Here is a 25,622-nt window from a genome sequence, read left to right on the forward strand (position 1 = left end):
ACAAAAAGAAGGAAAAAGAGATTATTTTTAAAGTTGGCAACCTGCTGTGTTCCAAGAAGAAAGCGAGCATTACATACATTCTGTAAGTGTCCAGATATTGCTAGTCATGTCAGTCCTGTGTTCTTCTAATTCCAGGTCATTCCAATCTAAATGTTTCTTTATCTAAAAACGGCAATCCTTCGCCTAATGTGAAATCGCCATTTTGAGGCTGGATAACAAGGCCATTATTTGCATCTTTTTCCCAGCCAATTTCCTCCCCACCCTCTACTGAAGAACCTAATGTGAACATCTGTTCAATATTACAGAGACATAGGAGAGAAAACAAGGTCAGTACTAGACAGTGGTGGGGGTGGGGAATGCACTAGCTCTCCTAAGCGGTGAGCTCAACTTCACTTGGAAACCAGAGAGGACAGGGCCAAGAAGCCAGCCAAGCTCCAGATGTGGGACAGCATGTCACCGGGTGCTGGCTAACGCGAGTTCATTTGTACTTCGAGAGCATCTCAGAGGACGTCCTCAAAAGAAATGTCACATCCTGGTGGCTTCAGTATGAATATAAACTCATATTCATCCATTTATACCAACTCCAACTGGACCCTGAACACAACATATTCTGTAAGCAAATAACATTTTTTTTCATTTCCACAATGTCCTTTTTCTTTAATGAAGTCCCCCCGTATTAACATAATTCAGTTAAGAAAACCATAATTTTCTGCCCTTCACAATAAGAACCCAAATATTCTACAAAGTTTATTTCTGACTAGCTTTTTCCAAAGAGAATTTGGGTAAATAAATGTGTAGAAAGGCATACACAAGGTGACTTCATGGAGGTAGTTAGAAGAGTGACTTGGAGTTGGTCAGGATCCAATTCTGGCTTTGCCACTTTTGAGCAACTGGTCGATCTGCTGTACATCACTTTCTTTCTCTATTACCCGTTTCCTTGTCTGCTCCATGAGTATCAAGGATCTCAAGTTAAAACATCTGCCCTGTATCTTGCAACATAAAGCAAGCAAACTCTCAACTCCCAAGGTCCCAGACTGTAATTATACAGATAAAGCTAAACAAACTAGCCATTACCAGAAACACAATGAAAGTGACTTCACCTACTTTGTAAAAGCAACACCCCCCCCCAAAAAAAAAAAAAAAAGTAATGTTCAAGAATCCATTAAAAATCAAATCCTCAAACTAAAATGCTAAAACCTGAATACTGTGTCACCTCTCTGAGACTGCAATATTGCAGGTGGTAATGATGATTTGACCTACACAACCCTTTCAAGTGTGCAAACTAATATCTGCAAAGACCTCTGGTTCTCACACCATCCAAAGGTAAACTAAAGTTGTCACTCCAAGAACAAAGAACCATTCTTGAGAGCAGAAGACAACCCTTCCAAACAGTCCCATAATCCCATCAGCACTGGAGAAGTGAGGGAAGTACTTTCTGCACAAAAACACTACCAGCAACCACTCACAAGACAAAGGCCTCTAAGGTCCAAATCCCAGAGGACTACTCTGTGTCCCCCAGGACAAGCCCCTTCACTCCTGTGTCCACATCTGAATGATGAGACAACTGGACTAATTCCCTCTTTGGTTCTTTGCATCTCAACTTACAGTTTTAAGATTTCATGGCTCAAGACAGTCAGAACTGAAGTGAAAATGAACATTTCTATTGAATGAAAAGACTAAGATAATTAAGAAGGAAGTGAGACCTGGACATTTTCCTTTCGCAATGTGGAGAAATGCAAGGCTTCAAGAACACAAGGAAAAACAAAAAGCTTCTAGAAGAAAGTTGGGTTTTGCTTTGTCAGAGGCAAAACTCAGTCAGCTGAAAAACATTTATTAAAAATCTGTTTGCCAGTAAGTACCAAGAGTTAAAAGCTAGAAAGGAAACCAGAATGTCTACACCATCCTCTTAGCTTAACTAAGGCTTCCTGTAGCATCAGAGGAGCTAGAGGGCACCCACTCACAGCTTTGGTCATTTGGAGATAATTCCCTGCTGAGGGAGCCAACAATCCATCTGCTTCCCTGCCATTGCTAACTGAATTGCAAAGACAAATCTTGGGGCCAGAACCAGTATTAAGGAGTGATGCTTTATTATGCAATAAAAGGACTTTTCCCTAAACAAGTCTTATGCTCTCACAAAACTGAAAAGATGTTCAGTCTTAAGAGCACACACACAAGATATTCAGTAAAGAGCAGATTACTTTTCTCAATCAATACAGATTAGTCAGTCTCATCACACTGACCTAAGCAGCTAATCTTCAAGAACAAACAATTCTCTCACAGCGGCCTCAGTAGTTCATTGTCTAAGAGCACACCTACAAACCCCAACAAGAGAGCTCATTCAATAAGGTGCACTTGGCTATGGAAGGCTGGCAGCCATTGCAAGATACCCCATACCCCAGACCAAGATAAAGATCGCTCTCTAAAGCTTTTCCACTCCTCCTCCTAAGGGCCACTAATCCACCAGAAGGGATGCTTCAGCTTTCAAGGGGACACAATGCAGTGCCGGGGCCTGATCCCAACGGCCTTCTAAGGCAGAAGCCCATCTCTAACCCCAATCTCTCTGGAGTGAAGATCTGGGCCTGAAGATCATGGCTCTTGTTCTCCAAACAAGAATGGTAAACAATTCCAGGGCAATGCAAGGATGCCGAATGGGCAAAACCAGGGCCATGCATGTGGCCCACTGCATGTGGCGCAAGGACCCAGGCACCCAGAGCGAGGCTGTAAAAGGCAGCCCGATCATGGGAGCATATCCACCAAGTCCCCAAGGTAATACCAAGACCGTGAACAGCAGCTGTGTCACAAGGACCCAGGCACCCAGAGCGAGGCTGTAAAAGACAGCCCAATCATGGGAGCACATCCACCCAAGTCCCCAAGGTAATAAAGACCGTGAACAGCAGATTAGGTCACCTCACCATGGGAGAGAGATATGGGAGGGAGGACGGACAAGACCCAGAAGGTTTGACAGGGAGAAAAGGGGGGAATGAGTCAGAATCACTCATCTTTTGGAGGGGGTGGGTTTCTGAAATGGAATTTCCAAAATGCTCATCACTGATAAACTTCATTTTGAAAAAGTCATAGGATCACAACAGACTGAGAACTGGCAGAGTCATCAGAATCGGAATCATTTTACAGATGAGGTAACTGAGGCTAGGAAGGTTAACCTCAGCCAGGCAATGAATCAGAGATTAGATTTGCCCCCAGGCTGTTCCATTCCCCACTGTTCTCCACTGCAGGAGGCGACCCACCCTACCTGGGAAATAATTCTTCCCTGGCCTTCAGCACAGGTGACCCAGTCAGGAGCCCGGGCCGGCAGGCACCCCGTCTGCATCCTCTGCTCCACAGCATGACGGTTACAGGAGGGCTTTATCAATGACAGTTATCGGATGGCCCGAGTCCTGACATGTGCCACTGATAACCCTCGGCAAGACTGGGCTAGGGACAACAGCCACAGGAAACCAGGCCGCTGTCACGGCATACCAGGAAAGGGCCAGGTCCCCCAAGCACTCACGGCACATCCGGAGCCCGACACTCCAGTTGCTGGCGTGCCACTTTTTTTTTAAAAGCACGTGTAGAAACTAAGTTGTTTCCAGTTAATAGAAGTAACACCTTTAAACCACTTCCAGACACAGAGGTTAACCCAGTAAACATACTGAGCATGAAAGAACAGCAACCTCCTTTCTAGCAGCCCATTTCTTTGCCTTTCCGTGATGCTCCTTCCCCGTTTCTGAGAAACCACATAGACTTAAGTTTTCTAATCCTTCCTCTTTCCCGTTAGGCCCTTTCCTCCTTTATGTTCAGCTCTACCAGGGGAAGGACACCGAAAAGAAAGCATCACCCAGCAAAGGGCCCAAGTGACAAGATATGCAGGGGGGGAAAGTCGAACACATCAAGGCTTCACTGAAACCCTCTTCTGTGTCTCTATTGGGCATGCATATTTTATTCTTAGAGTTGCCATCTACCAGACGGAGTTCAAACCGGACCGACAGCAAACACACAGAGGAAGCGGAACACAGAACAAGGCCGCAGCAGAGTAGCCAAACTTACGGCAATAATCGGCTAAGCTCAGCTCACTCTGCCCAACAGCTCGGTTGCTATGTCACAGTCTTAGAGGGCAATCAACAAAGATATAGATGTACCAGGAGCATAATTCTTTATCTCCAGATCCAGAGGCAATAGGCTCAGACCAACTCCCAACCAGCTGTCCTCCACCTACCAACATTCCAAATTTAATGAGGGCGTTCACAGAAACGGAAGGGGTTTTTTTTGTTTTTTAAGAATAAAGGTACATTCAAGCTGTTAGGAGGCTCTCTCTAGAAATCTTAAGTTCTTAATGCAGATGAATTGCACATTCTGCTATTCAAGAAATTAATATATTGATCATTTTCCTAAAACAGCTTTTCTTATGTTTTTCTAAGCTAAAGTATTCATTAAGCACACAGAATGCAGGGTAAAATATAGATGAACTACAGAAATGTCCCCAAACCTGAGACAACATATACCTAAGCTCAAGATAAACTAGATAATTATTCTTTCATGCTATTAGCTAATCACTGGTAAATTTTTTAAAAGTTCAATTCCCCAGAAAAAGCACATCCAAATAGTGACAAGACAAAGGCCAAACTGTTTTGTTCATTCTTATGCTGCTGCCAGACAAGAGTTCAAGGCACACTGAACTCAAAAGAAGGCATACTTCAATTACCTCCTAATTAACTTCTCCATTTTTTAAAGTTTTACCCAAAATCCCCATATATATATTTCTGCACTAGTTGGGTTGTTTTTTTTTGGGGGGGGGACCCATCCAAATAACAGAAAACAGGGGATTGAAAAACCCGAGAACTCACTGAAAATTGGAAGATTCATGGATTTGGAATGGAGGGAACTCTTCCATCTGGACAGCCCTAGATTAATATTCATCAGATTGATCACTGATGAGCTCCACAAGGTACTCCAAGAAGTCGGTGACACAGCAACATAAAAAGTCAGGGAACGAACCAACCAGAAACCACCATCCTACATACAAGCAGTGAGAATATTCTCAGCATATGTAATGCCATCAATGTACAAAACTTGTCACGTTTTTCTTGAACTTGGGGAAAGCATTATTATTTCAAGACAGTATCAGCAAGCGAGGGATATAACACACTTGTGTGATCTGTACAGTGGCAATTTAACTGGCACTGCAGGACCATCTTAGCACTACAAAGGTTCAATGCCCAACTTTGGGACATGCCTGAAGACTCTGTGACCCTATGGAGAGTTAATATTCCAAATAGAATTAAGTCAGTGAATGTATAAAGAATACTTGACTTGTGGGACTTGACCTCCCACAGTAAGAGATGTAATATATAGTAAAGGCAAGAAAATGTTTAGAACAGGGGAAAAAAATCCCCATTTGGGGGCACTATTATCCCGATTCCCTTGGTTTTACAAGCAGCTTTCTCTGTCACATGGGTCAGACTCTGGTAGCAGGGGGAACATAACATCTTTCAACAGTATCAATGGCCCAAGAGCACCCCCATTATCATTTTATGGTGTGCGGCTGCGCTCCACAGAGGAATAAGAGGGTGGAGACTCAGTGATTTAGAATATAAATCCACCCATTATGGGGAAAAATTACACCTAAAAAAAGCACTTCCTTCTCCTAAGGTTTTGATCTCAAAGAAACCATCTTCAACCCAAGCCATCCACTTTAGGCAGACAAATCAATCTCAGTTGGAATTCAGAGTGATGTTTCAGAAACCAAAGGGCTTTTAAGAAGCTTGTCAGTTATTTATTCAGATAAAAACATAAAGCACTAAATGGAGAATTATCCCCACTCTCCTTAACCACCCCCAAATATATGTGAAAGACAAGGAATGGATAAGAAAAGGAAAAGGGAATGGAGTAGTTGTTTCTTCTTGACTTCAGCAGGGTGCCTTGGAAGCTCTTCGGCATGACACACAGCACTGGAGTCAAACCACTGAATCCATTTCACTTGCTGTTACAGAACTGAATATTCAAGTGTTTCCTTCCTAACAGTTTACTCCCTTTGCTTGCCGAGGACAGAAGCGGGAGTCAAAAAAGTGGCCAACGCTGGCCCTTAGTATTTTGGCAAATACCAATTTCTCTTTCCTAGGAATGAAGTATAGGAAATGTTCTTTGTCGGAGAAGGGCCACTTCTTCACCCATATTCCTTAGATGCATGATTAACAGATGGTCCACAAAAATCCCTCTCCCTTTAAATGTTTCCTAAAGAACTGACAACACTTGCAGGAAAAATGGCAGCTTTATACTTGAATGGGGCTGAAGAGCCAGTCAGCTAAGGACTAAAATGATTTGAATTGGTCTAGCAGTGCAGATTAGGGTACAATGATAGAACCCAACAGCCAAAGAAAACCAAGCAGGCGGTTTTTGAGGGCCCAGAGAACATCCCAGGCCGGCCTAAGTGGATCATCACAACGGTGATCTGCCGTTGGTTTCTAAGACCATCCCTGCACCGGACAGCCAACCTCCCAACGCTCTGGCTGAAGCTAGCATAAAGCCAGGGCCATCACAGCTAATGCTGCACCAAGCGCGGAAACCACGGAGGAAATCCTGTTTGTGGGCCGTTACTAGGAGAAGTCAGATCACCCAACGCATTACTCTCAAGCCCATCTCTTCTCCTTCATGGCTTTTCACACCGCTAATGGCAAAGACCGGGCCCAAGGTAGGACACAACTTCTCAAAGACTTTTTGCTAATGTTCTTGCCTGTCAAAGGCCAGTGTTTGATTCTTGGTTCACTGGGAGAAATATTCTTTCTTAATCTCTTCCCCCTCTTAGAAAAACAACCTATTGTACTGTCCTAGCTTTGTGATGATGATGCAGTATTACTGAAGAGATGGGCAGTCCTTGAGTTTTTATACACTGAACACTTCCTACAACACCATCAACCACTCAGAAAATTTACCTGTTAAATATATATGACCTCAGGGGCATGTTCACCATCAGGGGCAAAATCCTTCTTTTTTTGCTTTCTCTTGGTTTAAATACACTGTCTACAACTATGGGGGATTTTTTTCTGGAAAGTGTGTGTGTGTGTGAGAGAGAGAGAGAGAGAGAAAGAGTGAGTGTGTGTGTGTGCGTGTGTGTGTAGTGGTCTTAAAGAGCCAATTTTACCTTTTTTTTTTTTTAAATGAGAAACCTTGTCATGGTAAAATCCAGTCAGTCCAATTCCCAGCCCCCCAGGGTAGCCCTTAAAAATAATGAAGGAGTAGCAGAGAACTGAAAGAAGACAAAGAAAGACAATCACGTGTCTGCAAGAAAGCACTGCAAATGGAGTACGAGCAGCAGCCCCTGTGGAGGAGGTGAACTGGTGGGAGGGTCAGGGCTATTCCCGTACCACAGGCTCGGCTCGGCTTCCCCCACTTTGGACCTGAGGATGTCCAGCCCACTTTGCTCCCGCTGCGTAACTAAAAAGAACCAGTGTCCAAAGCAAACCAAAGCCTAGAGGGTTAGGAGGTGGAGGGCCTGGCCTCCTGGTGTGAAGCACGCCAGTCCTGGCTCCGCTGCTCACACGGGACCTTTCCACACTGAGACGACACCGTCTCCATTTCCTTCCTGAAAAAGTGTTTTGTGCTGAGGATCCTGACTCCAAGCATTAAGGCTTCCATGAAAACATTCTTGATCCAAGGACCGAATGCAGGCAGTACCCCCTCTGCTCGGAGGCCGTGCGTGCCGGGATGGATGAAACACTGGGATGTCATCAAGCGCCTGTGAAAACCGCGGAGCCGGGCTCTCAGAGGGGCTTCCCTCCCCACCCCCCACCCCCCACGCAACACAGATCAGGCGAGTCCACCGCCTAGCCTTTTCAAAGGGACAAAATTTCAAAGTCTTCGTCTTCGGAGTCAAAGAACCTTTCCAGTCTCTCCACATCGGAAGAATCTAGGGGAGAGAAAAGCAGCTTGTGTCAGTGGAATGCGCAGGGACGAATCCTAGCAAAGCCAACAGGTGCTCCCCAAGTCCTCATTATGGGCCAAGGGCCACCCCAGGGGTCCCCACTTTCAAATCCAGGCTGCCCTTAAGGCAAGATCAAAATGGCCCCACACCAGTAAGAGACCAGGCATTGTCCTATGAAGTGGCCCTTGGGTGCTCTTCCCCAGCAGAGATGCCCCCTTCTTCCGGGCACTGGGACTGGTGAAGTCTGCCAGCTGGCGGGACAATGAGTCCCCCCAGTGGCCACCACCAGAGAATGGTTCAGGGGCTCAAAAATAAAAGGAAGGACTTATGGAGCCTCCTCTGCACCCTGAGCTTGGTCACCATAACAAGGAAAAACCCAGGGAGAGGGCCTCAACTTAACTTCCTGTGGTTACGTGAGAGAACCCGGAATCTGTGCCCCCAGCTCCGGCGCCTAACACCCAATCTGTAATCATTACCCCCAGAGAAGCCCTTCAAACTGACAGATAGGTGCAGAACTGCTTTCCAAACTGGGGACAGAGCCCACGGGTACCTGGGAATGTCACCATCGGCGCTAGCCTGGGCTTCTGAATGGCGCGGTCAGGAGAAGCCCGAAGGCAGCGGCGAGGGCTGGCTCACTGCCCTCTCATTTAATAAGGGAGGGCCCCGGGGGCCTTCTCTAACTAAAAATCAAACCTCTGTGCCCTAGGCTGTGCTGCTTCTGACAGGGCTCAGAGGGATGAAATGCTACGAGTGAGGAGAAGGGTTAGGAAAGAGTACAGAAGGGAATGATAAAAATCAGAAGCAGCAAAATCTCTCTTTGAAAATCTAGAAATAAAAGGTAAATTGAAAAAAAAACAAAACACACACACAATGCACCCTAATTGCAATGGTTAATATAAGTTTCTCCACTAACCAAACAGAACAAAAGAGGCATATGGTAACCTCATGGATGTTCTCTACTAGACCCATGGTTGAATTAAAGTATAATGTGCCAGATAATCTTAGACATTACAGATTTATGTGAAAACACCAGCAGTAGCTTAGGATTAATAAATGCATTTACTAACACATGTATTTAAAATCTATATACAAATTAGTCAATTATTCCAAGTGTCTGGGTAAGTTAAACACTGAAATGACAACAGGTATCATGGGCCACAACACAGACTACAAAATAATGAGTCTATAGGAGAGTTTATAATAAAATGAAAAAAAACCAAAATCCCACAAAAATTTACTAGAGATCTAACTTTCTTCAATATTCATTTAAGACTAGACAAAGAAAAAAAAAGATCCTGCTTTTACTTCTGGGCAAAAAACATGATGAATATTCAAAAGAAAAAATATGCAGGGAGAATCTAGGAAAGAATATGGGCCTACGCTTTCAAATTTCTCAGTGTCTTGGGTCTTCCTGGCTGTGGCGTTCAAGTAGAAACTCATGTGGGCAATTACTATCAGAAAGCAAAAAGGGAATAGGAAAAGGGGCATTCCTTGTCTCTTTCAGGGATAACAGGGATGGTACCTAGTGAAAGATTCAGCACATCTGGGCACGAGAAGTGGGAAGGCTGCCGCTCAACCAGCTCAAACATCGGCAGGGCTCCTGGGATTCGAGATAACTGCGAGGAAAATACCACAAAGCAGCTTGAAGATAAACCCGGTGCTCGTAACAGTCCCACCAGCAACACTCCTAAGCTAAAGGTATACCAGCCACCCAACACCTGGAGGGTTATATCCACGCAGTGTTTCCCATTGGAAAACTTCATGGTTTTGCACAAGGACAATCTTTTGTCAGATCTCTTCAGATGTTTATAATTTACAGATTTGAAGATAGAAAAATATGATACACTATAAACTTGAGGCAGAACTTTAATGTAAAAAATATAACCCCAATTCAGAACAAATGTAATTATCTTCATCATTTTCATCACCATCATCTCTAAATCAACCCAAGACTCAAAACCATCTTGAAACTTCCTTTAAAACATAATGCAAAAAAGCTGTTCCCAGTATTCCCCATTTCTTAAGAACTATAGATCCTAATTTTATAAAAGGCTTGTTTTGTGCAGGACTGAAGAGAATAAAGACAAACCTTTTTGACTTGTTGGCACCAGTCATTGAAGTCTTCCTCAGTTTTGCAGAAAAAACCCTAAAGGATAAATTTATTTTAAGTGGAAATATGCAAACACAAACCAAGACAGCACTGAAATGGCTCCCATTTGTCAATGTGGCAAAAGGAACAGTGGAAACAGTCTTCCCACCCTCTATCCCTCTTTTCTCCCTTCTTCCTTCTTAAACAACTCAGACTCTTCCCCCTTCTCAATTGTGTTTTGTTTGCACCCGTTAGCCGAAATACTTAGGAGGACCCAGGTTTTGGTTCCAGCAACTGTGTTAGTTGAAATGCTTTAAGGAAAAAGTCACTAAAATACAAAAGCCAAAAGATTAAAATTTAGTAACTTACTTTCTTAAATGAGTGCTGCTTATGAATGGTGAAGGTTAGGTTTTTCAAATTTACTAACAATAAAATCAAAATCTTAAACCCTACAAATATTTTAAATAACATATACAGCTGAAACAGCATCAAAAGAGAAAACTACAAGAAAAATCAAGCAAAATCACTCCACTTAAAATCTAAAAAACATTAATAAGAAACTAAAATCCAGTGGTCAGCGTAAGTGCACGACACACAGTACATGTTTAACAAATAGATGTCAATGACTGCACATGTTAAATTTATTATCAAATAGTTTAACATATTAGGGAGGGGGAAAATTTCTAACTCAAATGTTTAAAATGGTTTTTATATATAATTGGAAAAAATCTGCCCTGAAGTCAAGAGGACTCCGCTTAACATTTACTAAGCTGTGTGATCCTGGGCAAGTCAATGTCACTTAAATCCTCATTATCTTGCCCAAAAAATTCCAAGAAGAAACATGGTGGCTGATTACACAATTTTACGAATCTAGACTTCACTTCTATTAATTACTAGAGCAAATATTGCTTTTCAATGACAAAATATTTGAAATAATCCTTCAATTTCAGCTAAATTAACTCAAACCTTCATGGATCTTAGCTTGAATACCACACAGATCACAAACATGGCACCAAGACTTGATGTCATGAAGCAGTTAGAAATGCTTGCCTCAATAGCCATTCCATTATTCAGAAGGGAGAGAAGCTTGGGGGGGGGAGGGAGGGAATGGTCTCTTTAGCGGTAGGCGGCTCAATTACTGGGCCAGCACGAATTTTGGGTTTTGGGTGCTGAGCTCTGCTAGATCATATCCCCTTTTTCAGGACACTCTTTTTCTTCCATCTCTCTCCTCTGCTAGCTCTGAACTTTCTCAAACTCCTTCAGAGAGGAGGGACCTCAATCAGGCCCCATTCTCAAGCATTTAATTATCAGCTCAATAATTTTAACATCCAATCTTGATCTCATATGTCTTTGCTCCAAACCAGAAGCACATGGCAACTTCTCACTAGAGGTTCCCCATCACTCATTTATCTCTCTGGGCAAAATGGGAATCATCCCCTAAAGTAAAAGAGAAGTTTCTAAAAGGGCAGGAACTTTTGGCTTTTCTAACTATAGCTCTTGAACACCTTACCAAACAAAGTAGGTGCTTAATAAATGTGTGTGAAAAAAGAGGGATGATTCCAGAGAGTAAGTGACAGAAGGGAGAAAAGTGATCTATGTCCTGAGATTTGGGGACTCCAGATTCTTCCAGGTTTAAAGGTTCCAGGAACAATTCTGTGGCCTAAAGAAGGAAGCTTAAGAAACTCTCTACAATTAAATTCTGAAGACAGAGATGAACAATCCTGAGAAAGAAAAAGAAGAATTGTCTCTTTGGATATAGACCAGGTAGTCAATGATCAACTTAGATTTTAAAAGAGATGTGGAAAAAATAATGCAATTAATGAAATGAAGGCTGAATGTTGAAATCCAGCTTCCTCAAGTATAAGATCAGTAGGCATCCTTGACTGAAAAAAAACTCGGGTAATTCTTGGAACTCTCAAGGTCCATGTCATTAGTGCCCCTAATGCACCTGCAGGCTACAAGAGGCACGAGAGCTACCCGATGTCTGCAAGACGTTATGGCAAAGAGGGACTAGCTCCTGCTTGGCCCCAAGCTACAAGGCACAAGTGTTGGAAGCCACAATCTCTAAGCTGAATGACAAAGCCCAGCACTGAGATCAAATGTGCACAGCACTCATGCAGGAACATTTCCTTCTATGATTCTCATTAGTGGACTCCTATTTCCTATATTATTTATAATTGGCTTGATTACAGCCTAAAACGTTATCTAAAAAAATCTGGTGACAAGGGGAATTTGGGCAAGTTAACTAGAAATGTTCCACATGCATATTCTGTCCTAATAAAACTAATCTCTCATTGAGACAAATGATAAAGGAGAGAACACCATGGAAAGCATTGTCACTATCGGAGAGAATCCAAAGGTCCAGGAAATAATGGTGTTTGCCAACTTAGACTCAGAAAAGAGCAGTATGTCTAGCAACCAAAGTATGGTTAAAGTATAACTAGGAATTACCCTAAATGTCTATGATTCCTCTATTTCCCTGACTTGGAATGCCTACATGGTTCCAAGTCAGGGAAATTAGAGGAATCACTTCAATGAGGGAGTTACCAAGTGGCCAAGTGTTTTTCTTTCTATAATCTCTATGCAAAACTGGTGGTAGCAAGCAGGTTTAGGAAAAAGACATTTTATCATATATCATATAATGTATAAAGAAATATGAATAAAATAACTAAATAATTGAAGTGACCAAACCTAGTCTCACCTGGTCTCAGAGATCAAAAATGTGCCTTCCTCCTGTAACTGAAAAGGGGACAATGTTGCCCATGCTGCCAGGAGAGGGGAATGTACCTGGTTTGGCTAAATTTCGGTTTTGTTTTTTAAATTTAAATCTGTTGTAAGGAACAGTCTCCTGGGGCCAGGGGGTAAGGACGACCTCTGGGTTCAGAAATTAATATGATTAAGACAAAAGCTGAAAGAATTTCCAAGTAAGAGAAAAGCAAATCTCAGTCTGTGATTTTTGGCAACGTGGACACCTTTTGGCCGCTGAGAGGCGTGGAGGTTGTCCTGTGATGGACAGGGAGAGCAGCCTGTGGGAGCTTTATAAGCTTGCCCTGATTTCAGTCTCCAGGCAGAGGAAGGCTACAACAGGCAAAGGTTAAGAAACCTAGGGTCATCCCCACAGCATAAAGCATTCCAGTCAGATTTCAGCCAACGGGAAGATACAAGAGTAAGACATCCATTCTTAGGTGGGCACGGTCATTTCAACTTCAAGGGTTTCCTTTTACTTTAAGATGCTTTGACAAGGAACTGTGCCCTGGCCCAAAGTGATTCTAAGGACCATCAAGAAAGAAAAATATTTAAAAGAAGGGAAGAATCACCTTGCAGACCACCACTACAACAAGAGGTAAGGCTCCAGTTACATGTCTGAAGATAGAACAGCCTGTTTCAACAGAGAGGACTGTGGAAACTGAGTGTGGATCCAACATAGCATTTTCACTTTTTGATGTTTGCTTGCATTTTGTTTTCTTTCTCATTCATGCATTGACAATTACAAAACCTCCTGTTCCAATTTTTCCCCTCCTTCCCCAGATGGCAGGTTGACCAATACATGTTAAATATGTTAAAGTATAAGTTAATTATAAGTATACATGTCCTAACAGTTATTTTGCTGTACAAAAAGAATCGGACTTTGAAATAGTGTACAATTAGCTGTGAAGGAAATCAAAAATGCAGGTGGACAAAAATAGAGGGATGGGGAATTCTATGTAGTGGTTCACAGTCATCTCCCAGAGTTCTTTTGCTGGGTGTAGCTGGTTCAGTTCATTACTGAAGATGGCCAGGTCCATCAGAATTGATCATCTTATAGTACTGTTGTTGAAGTATATAATGATCTCCTATTTTTTTCCCTTTTTGATCTGATTTTTCTTGTGCAGCAAGATAATTGTGGAGATATGTACAGAAGAATTGTACATGATTTGGGTTTTGCTTTGTTTTGTTTTTGCCGAGGCAATTGGGGTTAAGTGATTTGCCCAGGGTCACACAGGTAGGAAGTGTTAATTGTCTGACACCATAATTGAATTCAGGTCCTCCTGACTTCAGGCCTGGTGTTCTATCCACTGAGCCACCTAGCTGCCCCAAGAATTGCACATGTTTAACATATATTGGATTACTTACCTTTTAGGGGAGAGAGAAAAAAATTTGGAACACAAGGCTTTGCAAGAGTGAATGTTGAAAACTATGCATGTGTTTTGAAAAATAAAAAGCTTAAAAAAAAAAAAAGAAAAAAAGAAAGACTGAAAAGAAACCAAGAATCACTGACTGGAGAATGAATGAAAATTGGATCACTATGTATCAAGAAATGATGATTAAGAGGAATTCAGTGACATGAAGCAGACAGGGAGGAATCCAACAATGCAAGGGGATCCCCAAAGGAAACTGACCTCCTGAGAAAAAACCCAGAGCGGGACCTGTCAGAGATGCAAGCAAGTATGCGTCCCATTTGACAGCAGGGAGTCAAAGGGTCCACCAGGAATAAACTGGAGGTACCTTCCACATAAGATTGCAGCAAAGGGATGGGATGGGGGGAGAGTAATAACGACTGTAACCCATAAAGACAAAACACAAAAACGGGGCAGAACAGGAGGAACACGGAACAGGGTGCTGGATACATACCACTGCGATGGAGGGGTCAAGCTCCCCGATGTTCATGCGGCACGGAGGGTGCTGGCAGTGGAAGGTCTCATCGGGGAAAACGCCACCTTCGGTCGACTCCACGGCAGGCTGGGTTGTATGTGGGTCCAGGTAGATCAGCTCCTCCCCTGGGCAAGCAGAGAGAAGGAAAGGAGAGTGAGAAGAGAGCCCTTACAAAGAGGGAAGGGAGCAGGCAAGGGGCCCTGCCCTCCTTGATCCAATAAAACCAACTCAAGGGAAAAAGGGGAGAGAATAAAGACAGTGGAAATGGAACGGGGGTAAGAAAGCACACACCATTACAACTACAGACTGTTTGATAGGTGGGCAAGCAGCTTTGGACAGAAAAAAGAGGCCCTACACAAAGTGGGGCCCAAAATAGGGAGACAGAAATGCAGAAGGAAGTGCCTCCTCTCGGGAGTTCAATGCAGAGCGAATGTCCCAGCTCTGCCCACCTGAACCGGACCCACCCCAGGTGACCCCCTCACAGGGAAGCCAAGGGCGTGGAGGCCAAGCGCTCCAAAGGGAACAGGACGGAGAGAGATGTGGAGTGGCCTGTGGGGAGGAGGACAGGGAAAGACTGCAGCATTGCTCCATGGGATGAAGTTCAAGTCACGGGGACACACTGAGCACTTTTTTTCTCCATTTTAAATTTCAAGGCAATTTGGATACCACAGGAACCCAGCGCTGTGGACGACTCACCTACATATCCAATGAAGTAGTGAGCACTGTTGGGCTTCCCTCCAATTACTCCCAGGGACTGGGGCATCATAAAACAGTGCTGCAGAAGAAACAGGGGGGAGAGAGAGAACCACTGAGACACGATACGCTGATGAGCGTCAGGGAGGAGACACGCAACATGGACACGGCAGTGCCGGGGGAGAACGGACACACAGACACAGATATACACACAGGCACACACACAACACCTCGAGACCATCACAAGGAGGTAACGCTAAGGGGAAGGCACAGCCTATCAGGGGGCCAAGATCCAGAGGGGAAGCTCTGGAAGGCTTCCTAGAAAAGGAGAAAGTGCCTGAGAGAAATGGAGGGACGGAAAGCAGCCCAAGAAGGCCCCCCCCCACACACACACACCTCCCGGACACAGAGGACCTGGAGCCCAGCCCAACTTGGGGGCAGAGGGATTTGAGCCCAGTGAGCAGCCAATGGAAGGGGGCAGTGCCAGGGGGAGAAGCACAGGTTCCTGACAGGTCATGGGCAGGCTCTGTTTCACGATAGCCATGACAAGGTGGCATCTGGGGAACCTCCACCTGCCCAGGACACGCAAGAGGTTTGGAACTGGAAGAAATTCAAACCACACAGACTATGGGCAAGGGGTGCAGCCTCGTTGAGCCTCAGTTTTCTGATCTGTAAAAATGAGGGGGCTGCACCAGAGGCTCCCTGTGACTGTGACTGACTGGGAGGCTCCTTTGGGGATCCAGCCCAAAGTGATGTTAGTTTGGCCCAGGCTGGGGGGAGCACAAAGAGCATGACCCTCCTGAGAACACCGAGATCAAGATGGGCTCCATGTTTGGGAATGAAGTTGCAGACAAAAGGACAGAGAAGAGAGAAGATCCTAAAAGCGGGAAGTGATGCAGAACTCCCCAAAGAGAAAAACGAACACTCCAAACCCCCTTCCAGGACTTGATGGGAAGGAGCTCGGACAGCTTGGTTCTGGGTAAGAGGAAGAGACTGTTTCCAAGTTCAGTGAATCCTGGGCCTGGGCCCTTTGCTGTTCTGCCCTTGGGCTGGCCAGGCAGGAGCTGCCTAATACAGCCCTGCGCTCCTCACTTATCCCTGACTTTCAGAGTGACCTGGGGTCACTTCCCCTTATTCCCCTTCTCCAAAATGAGGAATGAGAAGAGGGAACATCTAAGGTCCCTTTCACCCCCTGTGTTTCTCTCGTTTTGCGAGGTCACCCCAGTAAGGGAAGTTGAGCAGGACGAAGCATCCCATGGCACACGGACCCACGCCCTCTGCTCCAAGCACAGCAGGAAAGCTGCATAAACCACCGGCACCTCCGGGCTCTGGCTCCAGGCCTACCTTTAGGGTCTCGGTGTAAGCTTCATTGATGTCCGTGAGTCCGAGGCGGAGAGGGATCAGCAGCACTAGTGGTCTCCATGGCGATGCCCTGTCTGTGACCTCGGCTGCCGGGGGATACCCATTGGAGAGCAGCTCTGAGTCTGTAGGAAAGGCGGCACCATCTGCGCACGGGAAACCGGCCTTGCACAGCCTCCCTGGAGAAGAGGAGACCGCCACGTGAGCAGCACGAGGGTGAGGGGCTCAGAGCCCCAAAGTCAGCCTGTAGCACTGGATGAGCTTCCTGTGGAAGTTTCAGGGCACTCCTCCTGGGCAAGCCTCCTGACCTGGCCTCTGCCCACACTCACTGGCTCTTCTGGCTCACTGTCCCCCTTGGTGATCGCATTCCCCCCCCCCCAGAGGACAATCCCCAGCCCAAGACCTGGCCATGATACATGCTTGGTGACTAGGGATGGCCACGTCCATCGTCCTGTGCTCCTCCCACAGCTCTGACTCCCCCCCCCCCCCCCCCCCCCCCCCTGCTTCCTTCTCCGCCGATTCCCTATGACCCATCAGCTCCCAAGGCATCCAATCCAGGACACCCTAGTGGCTCTCCCTTCTTCCCACAGCCATGGCCAAGCTCTGCCTGGGTCCCGTCTCTCCCATCTCCATACTGCTCACTTCTTATTTACTAAATAATCTTAAGGCAAAGGTCAACATTGAGCAGCCCAAAGGATGAAGTATCCCTGTGGAGAGCTCCTCGGGCCTCAGCACAGCTATTTTCTCTTCCTTCCTTTCCCTAAAATTGACCTAAATGCCTAAAACTGACATGATAGCTACCCAAAGGGAAATAAGTTGGGTTCCTCTTCCCTTGAGGTGTCCAAGCAAAGGTCAGACACTGACCTGCTGGGACCGAGTGTACAAGATTGCCTCCACAGGCTTTGCCAACCCACATGCCCAGAGTCTGTCAGACAGTGGCTTCTAGAGTCTGAAGCACAAACAACAGTCTTCAGGCAAACATGAAAAACCCTCATTTAGGCCCTTTTTGAGATTAAAGGCTTAAAATCCTTGCAAAGGAGGCATTCTGTATTTTCAAATTATTTTTTTTTAGTAAACTTGCCCTTCAGAGCACCGCTTGGGAAACAAAGGACAGCTGTGGGAGGGACTGAAGACATCTACAGTGGGATGTCCGTGGCCAACGAGGCGCGCTGCCCCCGACCTCCGACATTTACTGGCTAGAATGTGGCCTCACCTTGGGCTGGGTGTTCTGCTCTGACAGGCTATCTCAAAGATACCACAAAGCACAGGCCACTCTGAATTATCCTTTTCCACTCTCTCTTCCCTAATCTTCAAAGATAATTTATAAGGAGGGACCATGGACAGGTCCTACCTCTTCTGCCAGGAGCCTCGGGCAGCCATGGGTACTTCTCTCTACCAGAGTTCATCACTGGTACCCCACAGAACTCTGCTGCCCGGATGCCCATCCCATCCTTACTCTCACACTGGGGAAGGGGATCCCCAGGCTGCCACCCCCACACCCCTGCTTAGCTGAGGACTCATATTCCTCCAAAGTAACCCTCCTCCCTCTGGGCACCCACCCCGCTCTGCAAAGAACAGTTTTCCCTTCATGCTTTGTAATCCATTTGGCTCCAAGATGAAAATTAAGATTTGTCAACCACACGGATTTGGCCCTGATTAATCTGAGGCTTCCTGCAGTTAGAGAAAAGTTTCCCCTTTGCTCTCTCTCAACATTTCAATGACTTACTTATCTCTTCCATCACCACAGTGTTGTCCATTGCTATGTGGACGGCCAGTGAACTCCACGTGTCAAAAACAGCAAGTTTCCTAAAAGTAAGAGAAACAAGCGGGTCAGCAGGCTCTTGGAAGTTCACCATTAACCTTGTTTCTCGTCCCTTCAATTCTATAGGTTCAAGAAGCCAGGGTGACCAAGTGTAACAGAAGACAAAAACGCACCATGTGGTGGGTCCTCCTGTTTTTGGGGCAGCCCCGGATGCCGGCAGGGCCACCAGTATCTGGCTTGGGTCTCTGGCCTTCTCCACCTTCTTGAGCCCCCTTTGTCTTGGAACTCAGCTCCCTCAGCCTAACACAACTTGTTTTGCCAATTCCCATTCCTATCACTGCCGTAGGAGTGACCAGCGGCTTCCAACCCTGTTCAGGCCATAAGAAGTGACTACATCACAGAAGCAAAATGGTGAAGAAGGAACATATGGAGTTGGCCATGAGGCATTAGACTGAGCCCTAAGTCAAACACCTAAATTAGACTCACTGTCTTACTTTTAAATTTAACTTGACACATTTCAATGACATGCACAATCATTTATTGTATGGTAATTAAGCAGAAGTGACAATTTTCACATATAACTGCAATACTTTCTAAAGCTCCCAATTTTTAAATTTACGTTCTCCTGGTAATTATTGCTGCGCCCTTCATTTCAGTAGTCATCACCACAAGAATAGCCAGGTGTTACAGTCCAAAAGTCTTTATTGTCTCTTTCACCTGGTTGTGCCTTATACTAATACCAATCAGAGCTGGCACCTGAATACCAGTCTCACTAGCTTTCTTGTGGCCTTCAGAGGGGACTTGGTTTCAATGGAAAAAATGCAAGAGGACAGGCCTGTTCCCACAAGATGTGAGATGGGATGAATGAATCTGTCTTTCAGTCCCCCAGGAGAGCCACCAGGAGCCTGACCAAGGTGGAATGAATCTCTCTCCTTGGCTCCGAGAGCTTGAGCTCCCGCCTCCAGTCCTTTGTCTTCTCTGCCCTCAATTCCAGTTTATATGCTCTACACCGAGTATAAACTAATCATTATATCACTGGGAAACCATTATTTATTGTAAGATTAAATCTATCATACTAAACCATGCTAAACTAGATAACCATTGTCTCATCAATTCCACCGAGTTAGCACTTTGTAAGAATCCTTGTTTCAGAGTCCTGGCCCATAACACCAGTAGACAGAGCAGACAGTCTGTAAACAGGATCTTAAGCACAGGATTTGGTGGAGAATGAATGAATAAGAAAAGCTTCAGAGAGGAAGGGCCAGGTCAGACTGAATAGATTAAGTTGGGGGAAAGGAGGTGATTAAATAAAAAAGTAGATGTAGTTTCTTGATTCCATTTGAGAATTATTATGTCCCCTTATGAGCCTGTGAATTCAACATCCTCTTTGCTTCTACTTTTTACTGGCAATTCAATTCCAACTGGCAATAGAAAGAGCCCAGACTGACTTTGCTTACATTCTCATTGTCTACAAATGATCACAGGCCAGTTTCTACAGAAACCAAATAGGATCTCACCTGGTACTCATGTTCTCAGCACCGGCTAAGTTGAAGTGGTTCTCTCTGCCTTTTAAATTTTTGTGTCCATAAACACAAAAGACAAACACTGAACATATGTGACATTGGCACTTATATAGTTCCTACCCCTTTACTTAGACCTCCTGCCGCTAACCTGTATTTGTGGGTAATTTCAATAAAGTCCAAACCCGAGGGCTCCATGACCAAATCAGCTTTGAAAACATAGTTTTATGCTGTTGGGATATAGTTTTAACAGCGAAATTTTAGATATTAGCCAGCAGGTGGGGGAATCTGTGGTGAGAGGAAAAAAATCATAGTTCCAAGAGCCAGTAGACAAAATATTGTAGAATTTCAATTTTGTTTTTATTTTTTCACTGGAAAATCTTCTAGGAAAAACTGATTTATTACTTAAAAAAGCATAGAAAGAGTCCTTTCCAAAAATGTTAAGGATAATAATTTTTAAAAATTTCCTCCAAATCATACTAATAGTTGAGCCTGTTTTATGATGCTTTTAAGTACTTTCCAAATTTGAGTTTTACTATTGCTTTTCCTAAAAGAAATGAAAAACTAGGAATGCAATACATACTTGAGTACTTGTGCAACTGTGTTTGGTCCGTACCACTGGCCTATAGATTTGCCCTCTCCGACTCCCATTTGAGCTGTATCCAAAAAAAAAAAAAAAAAAAAAAAAAAAAAAGCCCATCAAGTTATTCACATCTATAACCTTATTTATATCATCTCTTAAGAATACATATGAGTCTTATTTGGAATGAGGTGATTTAGAAACCCACAGATCTCTGTGTGACAAACATCATTCACAAAAACTATTAGGCAAAGGAAAGGGAGAGGCCAGAGCTGCTCTATTTCTACTCAAAGAGAAAGGCTGTCCTGCAGGAGGCACAGGTTGTAGCAGAGCATAATTTATTAGGGACTTTATCAATCTCATATAAAACAAATCCAAATTAACTCCACTGTCCTCATCCCCAAAGGCTGCACTTTATGTGTCTTCCTTTCAAACAGCAATATCCACCCTCCAGAAGGTTGGGCCCTCTGAGGTGATGTTCACAAAGTTTGTAGATCAGAAGCTCCTTCTATGATATTCTCATTTTACAGAAGAATGAAACTGAAGACACAGAGGAATGTTGGCCTTGTACAAGGTCACAAAGTTAATACCAATCAGAACTGGCACCTGAACACCAGTCTTACAACTTCCAATCCTATACGCCTCCATTATACCACTTCGATAATCCTATCATCCAGCCCAAAAAGTTAAAGAGATTTCTAGAAGAGGACAGAAAACTTGCTGGCCCTTCCCAAGACACCACCCAGATAACCCTCCTACCTATTTGGTGAATAGAGTAATAGCTATCCTTTTTGTCAATGAAGGCATTGAGGACGTTGAAGTAGTTGTCTGTCTGCCTCCTCCCTTGCTTCCATCTCCAATCTATTAGACACAAATCAGTCAGAGTTACTTGGGATGGACTGCGATTCTTCATTTTGTGATACTCACCAGTTATAAATGGCTATGGTAACAGCGGGCAACCATAACATAACCAAGAACATGAAACAGTGAACATTTTACCTCAAACTCCTCCATCCACCTCAAAAATATTACTAAGCAGTAAAATGACCAGAAGAGAAGCAACGGGAGAAAGAGGGATAAAGAGAGGCAAACTGGCCACTCGGTCCCTAGAGAGATCAACGATCACTGGGCAGAACAGACACCAGGAACAGGGATGACTTTACCCTATGACTTCATGCCCAAATCACCTCCATGGAATTCTGGGATGCAAAGGAAGGGACTCAATTGAAGTGGATAGTGAGAATATTTCTATGGGACAACAAATGGGGCCTAGAATTGAAATTCAGGTCATGGAGAAGACGACAAAGGGTAAAAAGCCTGCAAGGCTACAGGGAAAGCACTTTTCTTTCTTTCTTTCTTTTTTTTTTTTTTTGCTGAGGCAACTGGAGTTAAGTGACTTGGCCAGGGTCACACAGCTAGGAAGTGTTAAGTGTCTGAGGGCAGATTTGAACTCAGGTCCTCCCGACTTCAGGGCTGGTGCTCTATCCACTGCGCCACCCAGCTGCCCAGGGTGAGCACTTTTCATGACAAAAGAGAGCTGGGCCAAGCAGAGTCAAATGTGACATCACTTTTCTGTCTCTCAATATCCATGTTTGTGGAAATCATCAGCTGATGGATACAAAGAGAAAAGCAGGCAGATCATGCAAGCCAAACCACCTGAGGCTTCCACTAATCATGAACAGCAACATCCTGGCACCTGATTAGCAGTTGTAATTTGCTTGTAACAAATAGCAAACAGATTGATTTGTGTTGATTGCCCAATGCACAAAATACAAAACCCACAATTGCTTTTAGCACCATGCAGGACATCTAGATGGAAGAGATGGTTTCTGAAAAGGAAACTAAAAAAAAAAAAAAAAAAAAACCATCCAAGTTCCCAGGGCTGCTGTCTGGCAGAGGGTTCTCCCTTTTTCAGAAGTTAAAGGGCTAACTCTTCAGGGCAGGCTCACACCCTGTCACACCCATGTGCTCTGTCACACCCGTGCCCGCCCACCCACCCACCCTTATCTCAAGTACCTTATAATATGGGACAGTTGCTGTCTGGACATGCCTCTAACCCTTGTGGAGATCATTAAAGCAGAGGTGAGACAAGCAGATATGAGAAAAAACTTAGAAAGCTTCTAGTACTTCAAAGATAGGCTAATTTTAATTTAAATTCAAATTATATACCAACAGCCAAGAGAAGAAAATTCCACAAACATGAAAATATTTCAAAACTTGCACTCACAGATAAGAACAAATTCAAACCCAAAGGTGCACAGTTTAGAATGTCTTAAAAAACAAATTAATAGTTATCAAAAACCAAACCAACCATGTAGTTTTGTAGCTCACCTCTGCCTAAGTGTCTGCAGACTAGGGCTTGAGCAAAGATCATCTGCCCACACCGCAACATGCAGCCCCAGCCAGTGTCTGATGTTGGGCCCGTCCCTCCTGTTATCACAAAGAGAAATCCATCAATAAGCCCAATAGAAGTGACAAATTACACAAGTAAATGAATCTTGCTCCTTCTGTGCATTCTGTCCAGTTGAAAGGTACTTCTAGTAGCATAATATATTAGCACTTTTCATAATGTGCTATGGGAACCCCTTGGGACTCAGACTCCTCAGAAGGCTGCACTATTTTAAGCAAGTGCTACTGAAACAAGCAGAACCAGGAATACATTGTGCATAATAACAGCAAGATTGTGTGGTGATCAACCATGAAAGGCTTGGTTGTTCTCAGTGGTTCAGTGAGCCAAAGCAATCCCCATACACTTTGGACAGAAAATGCTATCTGCATCCAGAAAAAGCACTAAGGAGACTGAATGTAAATCAATACAAGCTATGTTCACTTCTTTTTTCCTGTTTAATCTCTCCCATGATTTTCCCCTCCCAACATTAAATAAACCAAAGTGTATTAAAAAAATTTTTTTTTAATGTTATTGTTATTCCTATTTTACAGAAGAGGAAATTGAGGCAGACTGAAATTAAGTAACTTGCCCGGGATCACATAAGTTTGAGGCCAGATTTGAACTCTTAATAAAACTACTAACGGACTTTAATTTCTAATATGATACTGATAGCTAAAATACACATAAACAAAAACTCTGTGGTGACTTTTTAATAGTGTTAAGAGGTCCTGAGACCAAAAGTTTTGAGAACTGCTTCTATGCACACATGCACTCATGTGTATCACTAATATAATAATGACGACTACTTTATGGCTACAGGAATTGGAAGAAAGGCTCCAAGAAGGACCAAAAATGTGTTGTTTATTAAAATTTAATTTAAAACAGATGTAAGAGATGCACACTTTTACATATAAAACTAATCAGAGGGCATGTGGTCTGAATTGTTTGAGTAACAGTTACATCCTTGTCTCCTATATTTCCAAAAGCTTGCATTTTTAAAGTCTGTAGTGATAGATGGAAGAAAGCAAAATTCTCTGTCTCCCAAGAATTACATGAATAACTTGGTGCTTCACAATCCTAGGTTCTAGTAATTGTGTTCATCAATTTCAGAGAATTTCCTAGAATTAGTCAAACTAATATCAAGTGCTAAAATAAATATAATAACTTCCACACTAACTAAAATTTTGTTTAAAAAAGATTAAAGCCAAATACTTAAAGAACATTATAATACCAATCTAAACAAAAATATACTATGGATTCTGCATCCACTGACAAGAACTGTCGGGAACTATTTGTAACCTTAGGGATGAGAAAGAATCAAGAAAAAATTTGCTAAATGAGTACTATGTATGACAAAGGTTCAAAATTGGCCAAGTGAATGCAGTCTGCATGCTACTATATTGTACAAGTATCCTATGGAGGGCCATTCAAGGCCTCCCCATCTCTTGGTTTAAGACTCCTCAAAACATCTCCCCCTTCCCCCCAGTCTGGCTGGTCCTCTAGCTGAACAGTCTTACCTTTGTCTCTCCCATTAAAGCCATCAGTGGGCCAGTTATGTCTTTAAGCATTAACCAGACATGCTCTTTCCATACTGAAATGTCTTTCAGTGTGGAAATTAGAAGAAATAAAAACAAAATAGCAAGAGTTCCTTTAGCAGTTGGGGAGGGGGGCAAAGAGACATATTCTTTATCAGAAGTCTCTCAAGGCCCTCCTCCAAAAGAAGTCATTTCCTCAAGTCCTGCCTAGGATGTCTAGGCTTTCTGTGCTAACCTAACTGTACCTGTTGTAAAAGACTGGACCATTGAATTAAGAGACTAAATTTTTAAGCACAACACAACTTAAATGAATGCACATGAAGTAGGTGAGATTTGCTTCAAAGTCCCCTTTAGAGGGCTTTATTCCATGATTCTGTAATTCTAGAATAATTGTGATTTCAGAGCCTGTAACGCAAGAAAATCAGCAATGGCAAATCTTCATCCTTTAAGGATGGACTGGAGCCAACAATATTGATCTTGACTAAAAAGAATAAAACTTTTAAAGAGAGATGGCTATATTGTATATTGAAATGGGCTTTGCTGTATGACTTTTTTGAAAGCCAATCTGTCCATCATAGGAATAATTTGGAAAAGAACAATCCTTCTCTGAATGTTTAAGTTCTAGTAGAGTTCATAATCTATCCAACAGACAGAGCCTTCCCTGGGGCCACTTCAAGCCTATTCTTTCTGATATTTAGGTTTCTCGTCAGGTAGCAAAGCTCTCCCCTCCATACCCTCTTGATCAAATAACGATTCTTTGGGTTTACCCAAGTGTCTAGGACTAAAGAGGTGACAGTTCTTTTTATTCAGTCTTGGCCCCGGCACATCTGGAAGGTTGTGATCAATTCTAAGACATTTTACGAGGTGCAATGATAAGATGGGAATTACATCCATTTAAGCAGCATAGTGAATAGAATGTTGGACCTCCAATCAGAAAAGCTCTGGTATCACTTACTAATTATGTAACCCTGGGTATAGCAGTTACTTCCTAGGGTTGTGCGAGATCAAAATGAGGCAACATTTGTAGAGCACACACCTTAAAGCACCACATAGATGCTATCATTCTCTTATTTTGTAATACAGAGAATGGCAGCTTTGTTTTTATCGCCACAACTGAAAAAGTCACCTAGCAGAGCCTGCTATCTAGA

General features: G+C 43.6%; 1 protein-coding gene across 3 annotated transcripts in view; it reads right to left on the minus strand.

Annotated features, from left to right (window-relative positions):
• Window positions 1-777: 777 nt before the first annotated feature.
• Window positions 778-25,622, minus strand: part of ATG4B (autophagy related 4B cysteine peptidase) — a 40,726-nt gene continuing 15,881 nt past the window's right edge. For 2 of the 3 annotated variants that reach the window (XM_023501014.2, XM_031957453.1), the window contains exons 5-14: window positions 22,882-22,980; window positions 21,310-21,411; window positions 20,554-20,626; window positions 18,415-18,494; window positions 16,674-16,867; window positions 15,333-15,411; window positions 14,616-14,761; window positions 10,005-10,061; window positions 9,438-9,531; window positions 7,827-7,900 (exon numbers count right to left, since the gene is read on the minus strand). In XM_023501014.2, coding sequence (XP_023356782.1) covers window positions 7,827-7,900; window positions 9,438-9,531; window positions 10,005-10,061; window positions 14,616-14,761; window positions 15,333-15,411; window positions 16,674-16,867; window positions 18,415-18,494; window positions 20,554-20,626; window positions 21,310-21,411; window positions 22,882-22,980 — 998 coding nt within the window. Of the gene's footprint in view, window positions 7,901-9,437; window positions 9,532-10,004; window positions 10,062-14,615; window positions 14,762-15,332; window positions 15,412-16,673; window positions 16,868-18,414; window positions 18,495-20,553; window positions 20,627-21,309; window positions 21,412-22,881; window positions 22,981-25,622 lie in introns of all 3 variants that reach the window. The other variant, XM_003766410.4, reaches the window with a different exon arrangement.

The sequence above is a fragment of the Sarcophilus harrisii genome, chromosome 3 (genome assembly GCF_902635505.1).
Source record: "Sarcophilus harrisii chromosome 3, mSarHar1.11, whole genome shotgun sequence".
Lineage (NCBI taxonomy): Eukaryota > Metazoa > Chordata > Mammalia > Dasyuromorphia > Dasyuridae > Sarcophilus > Sarcophilus harrisii.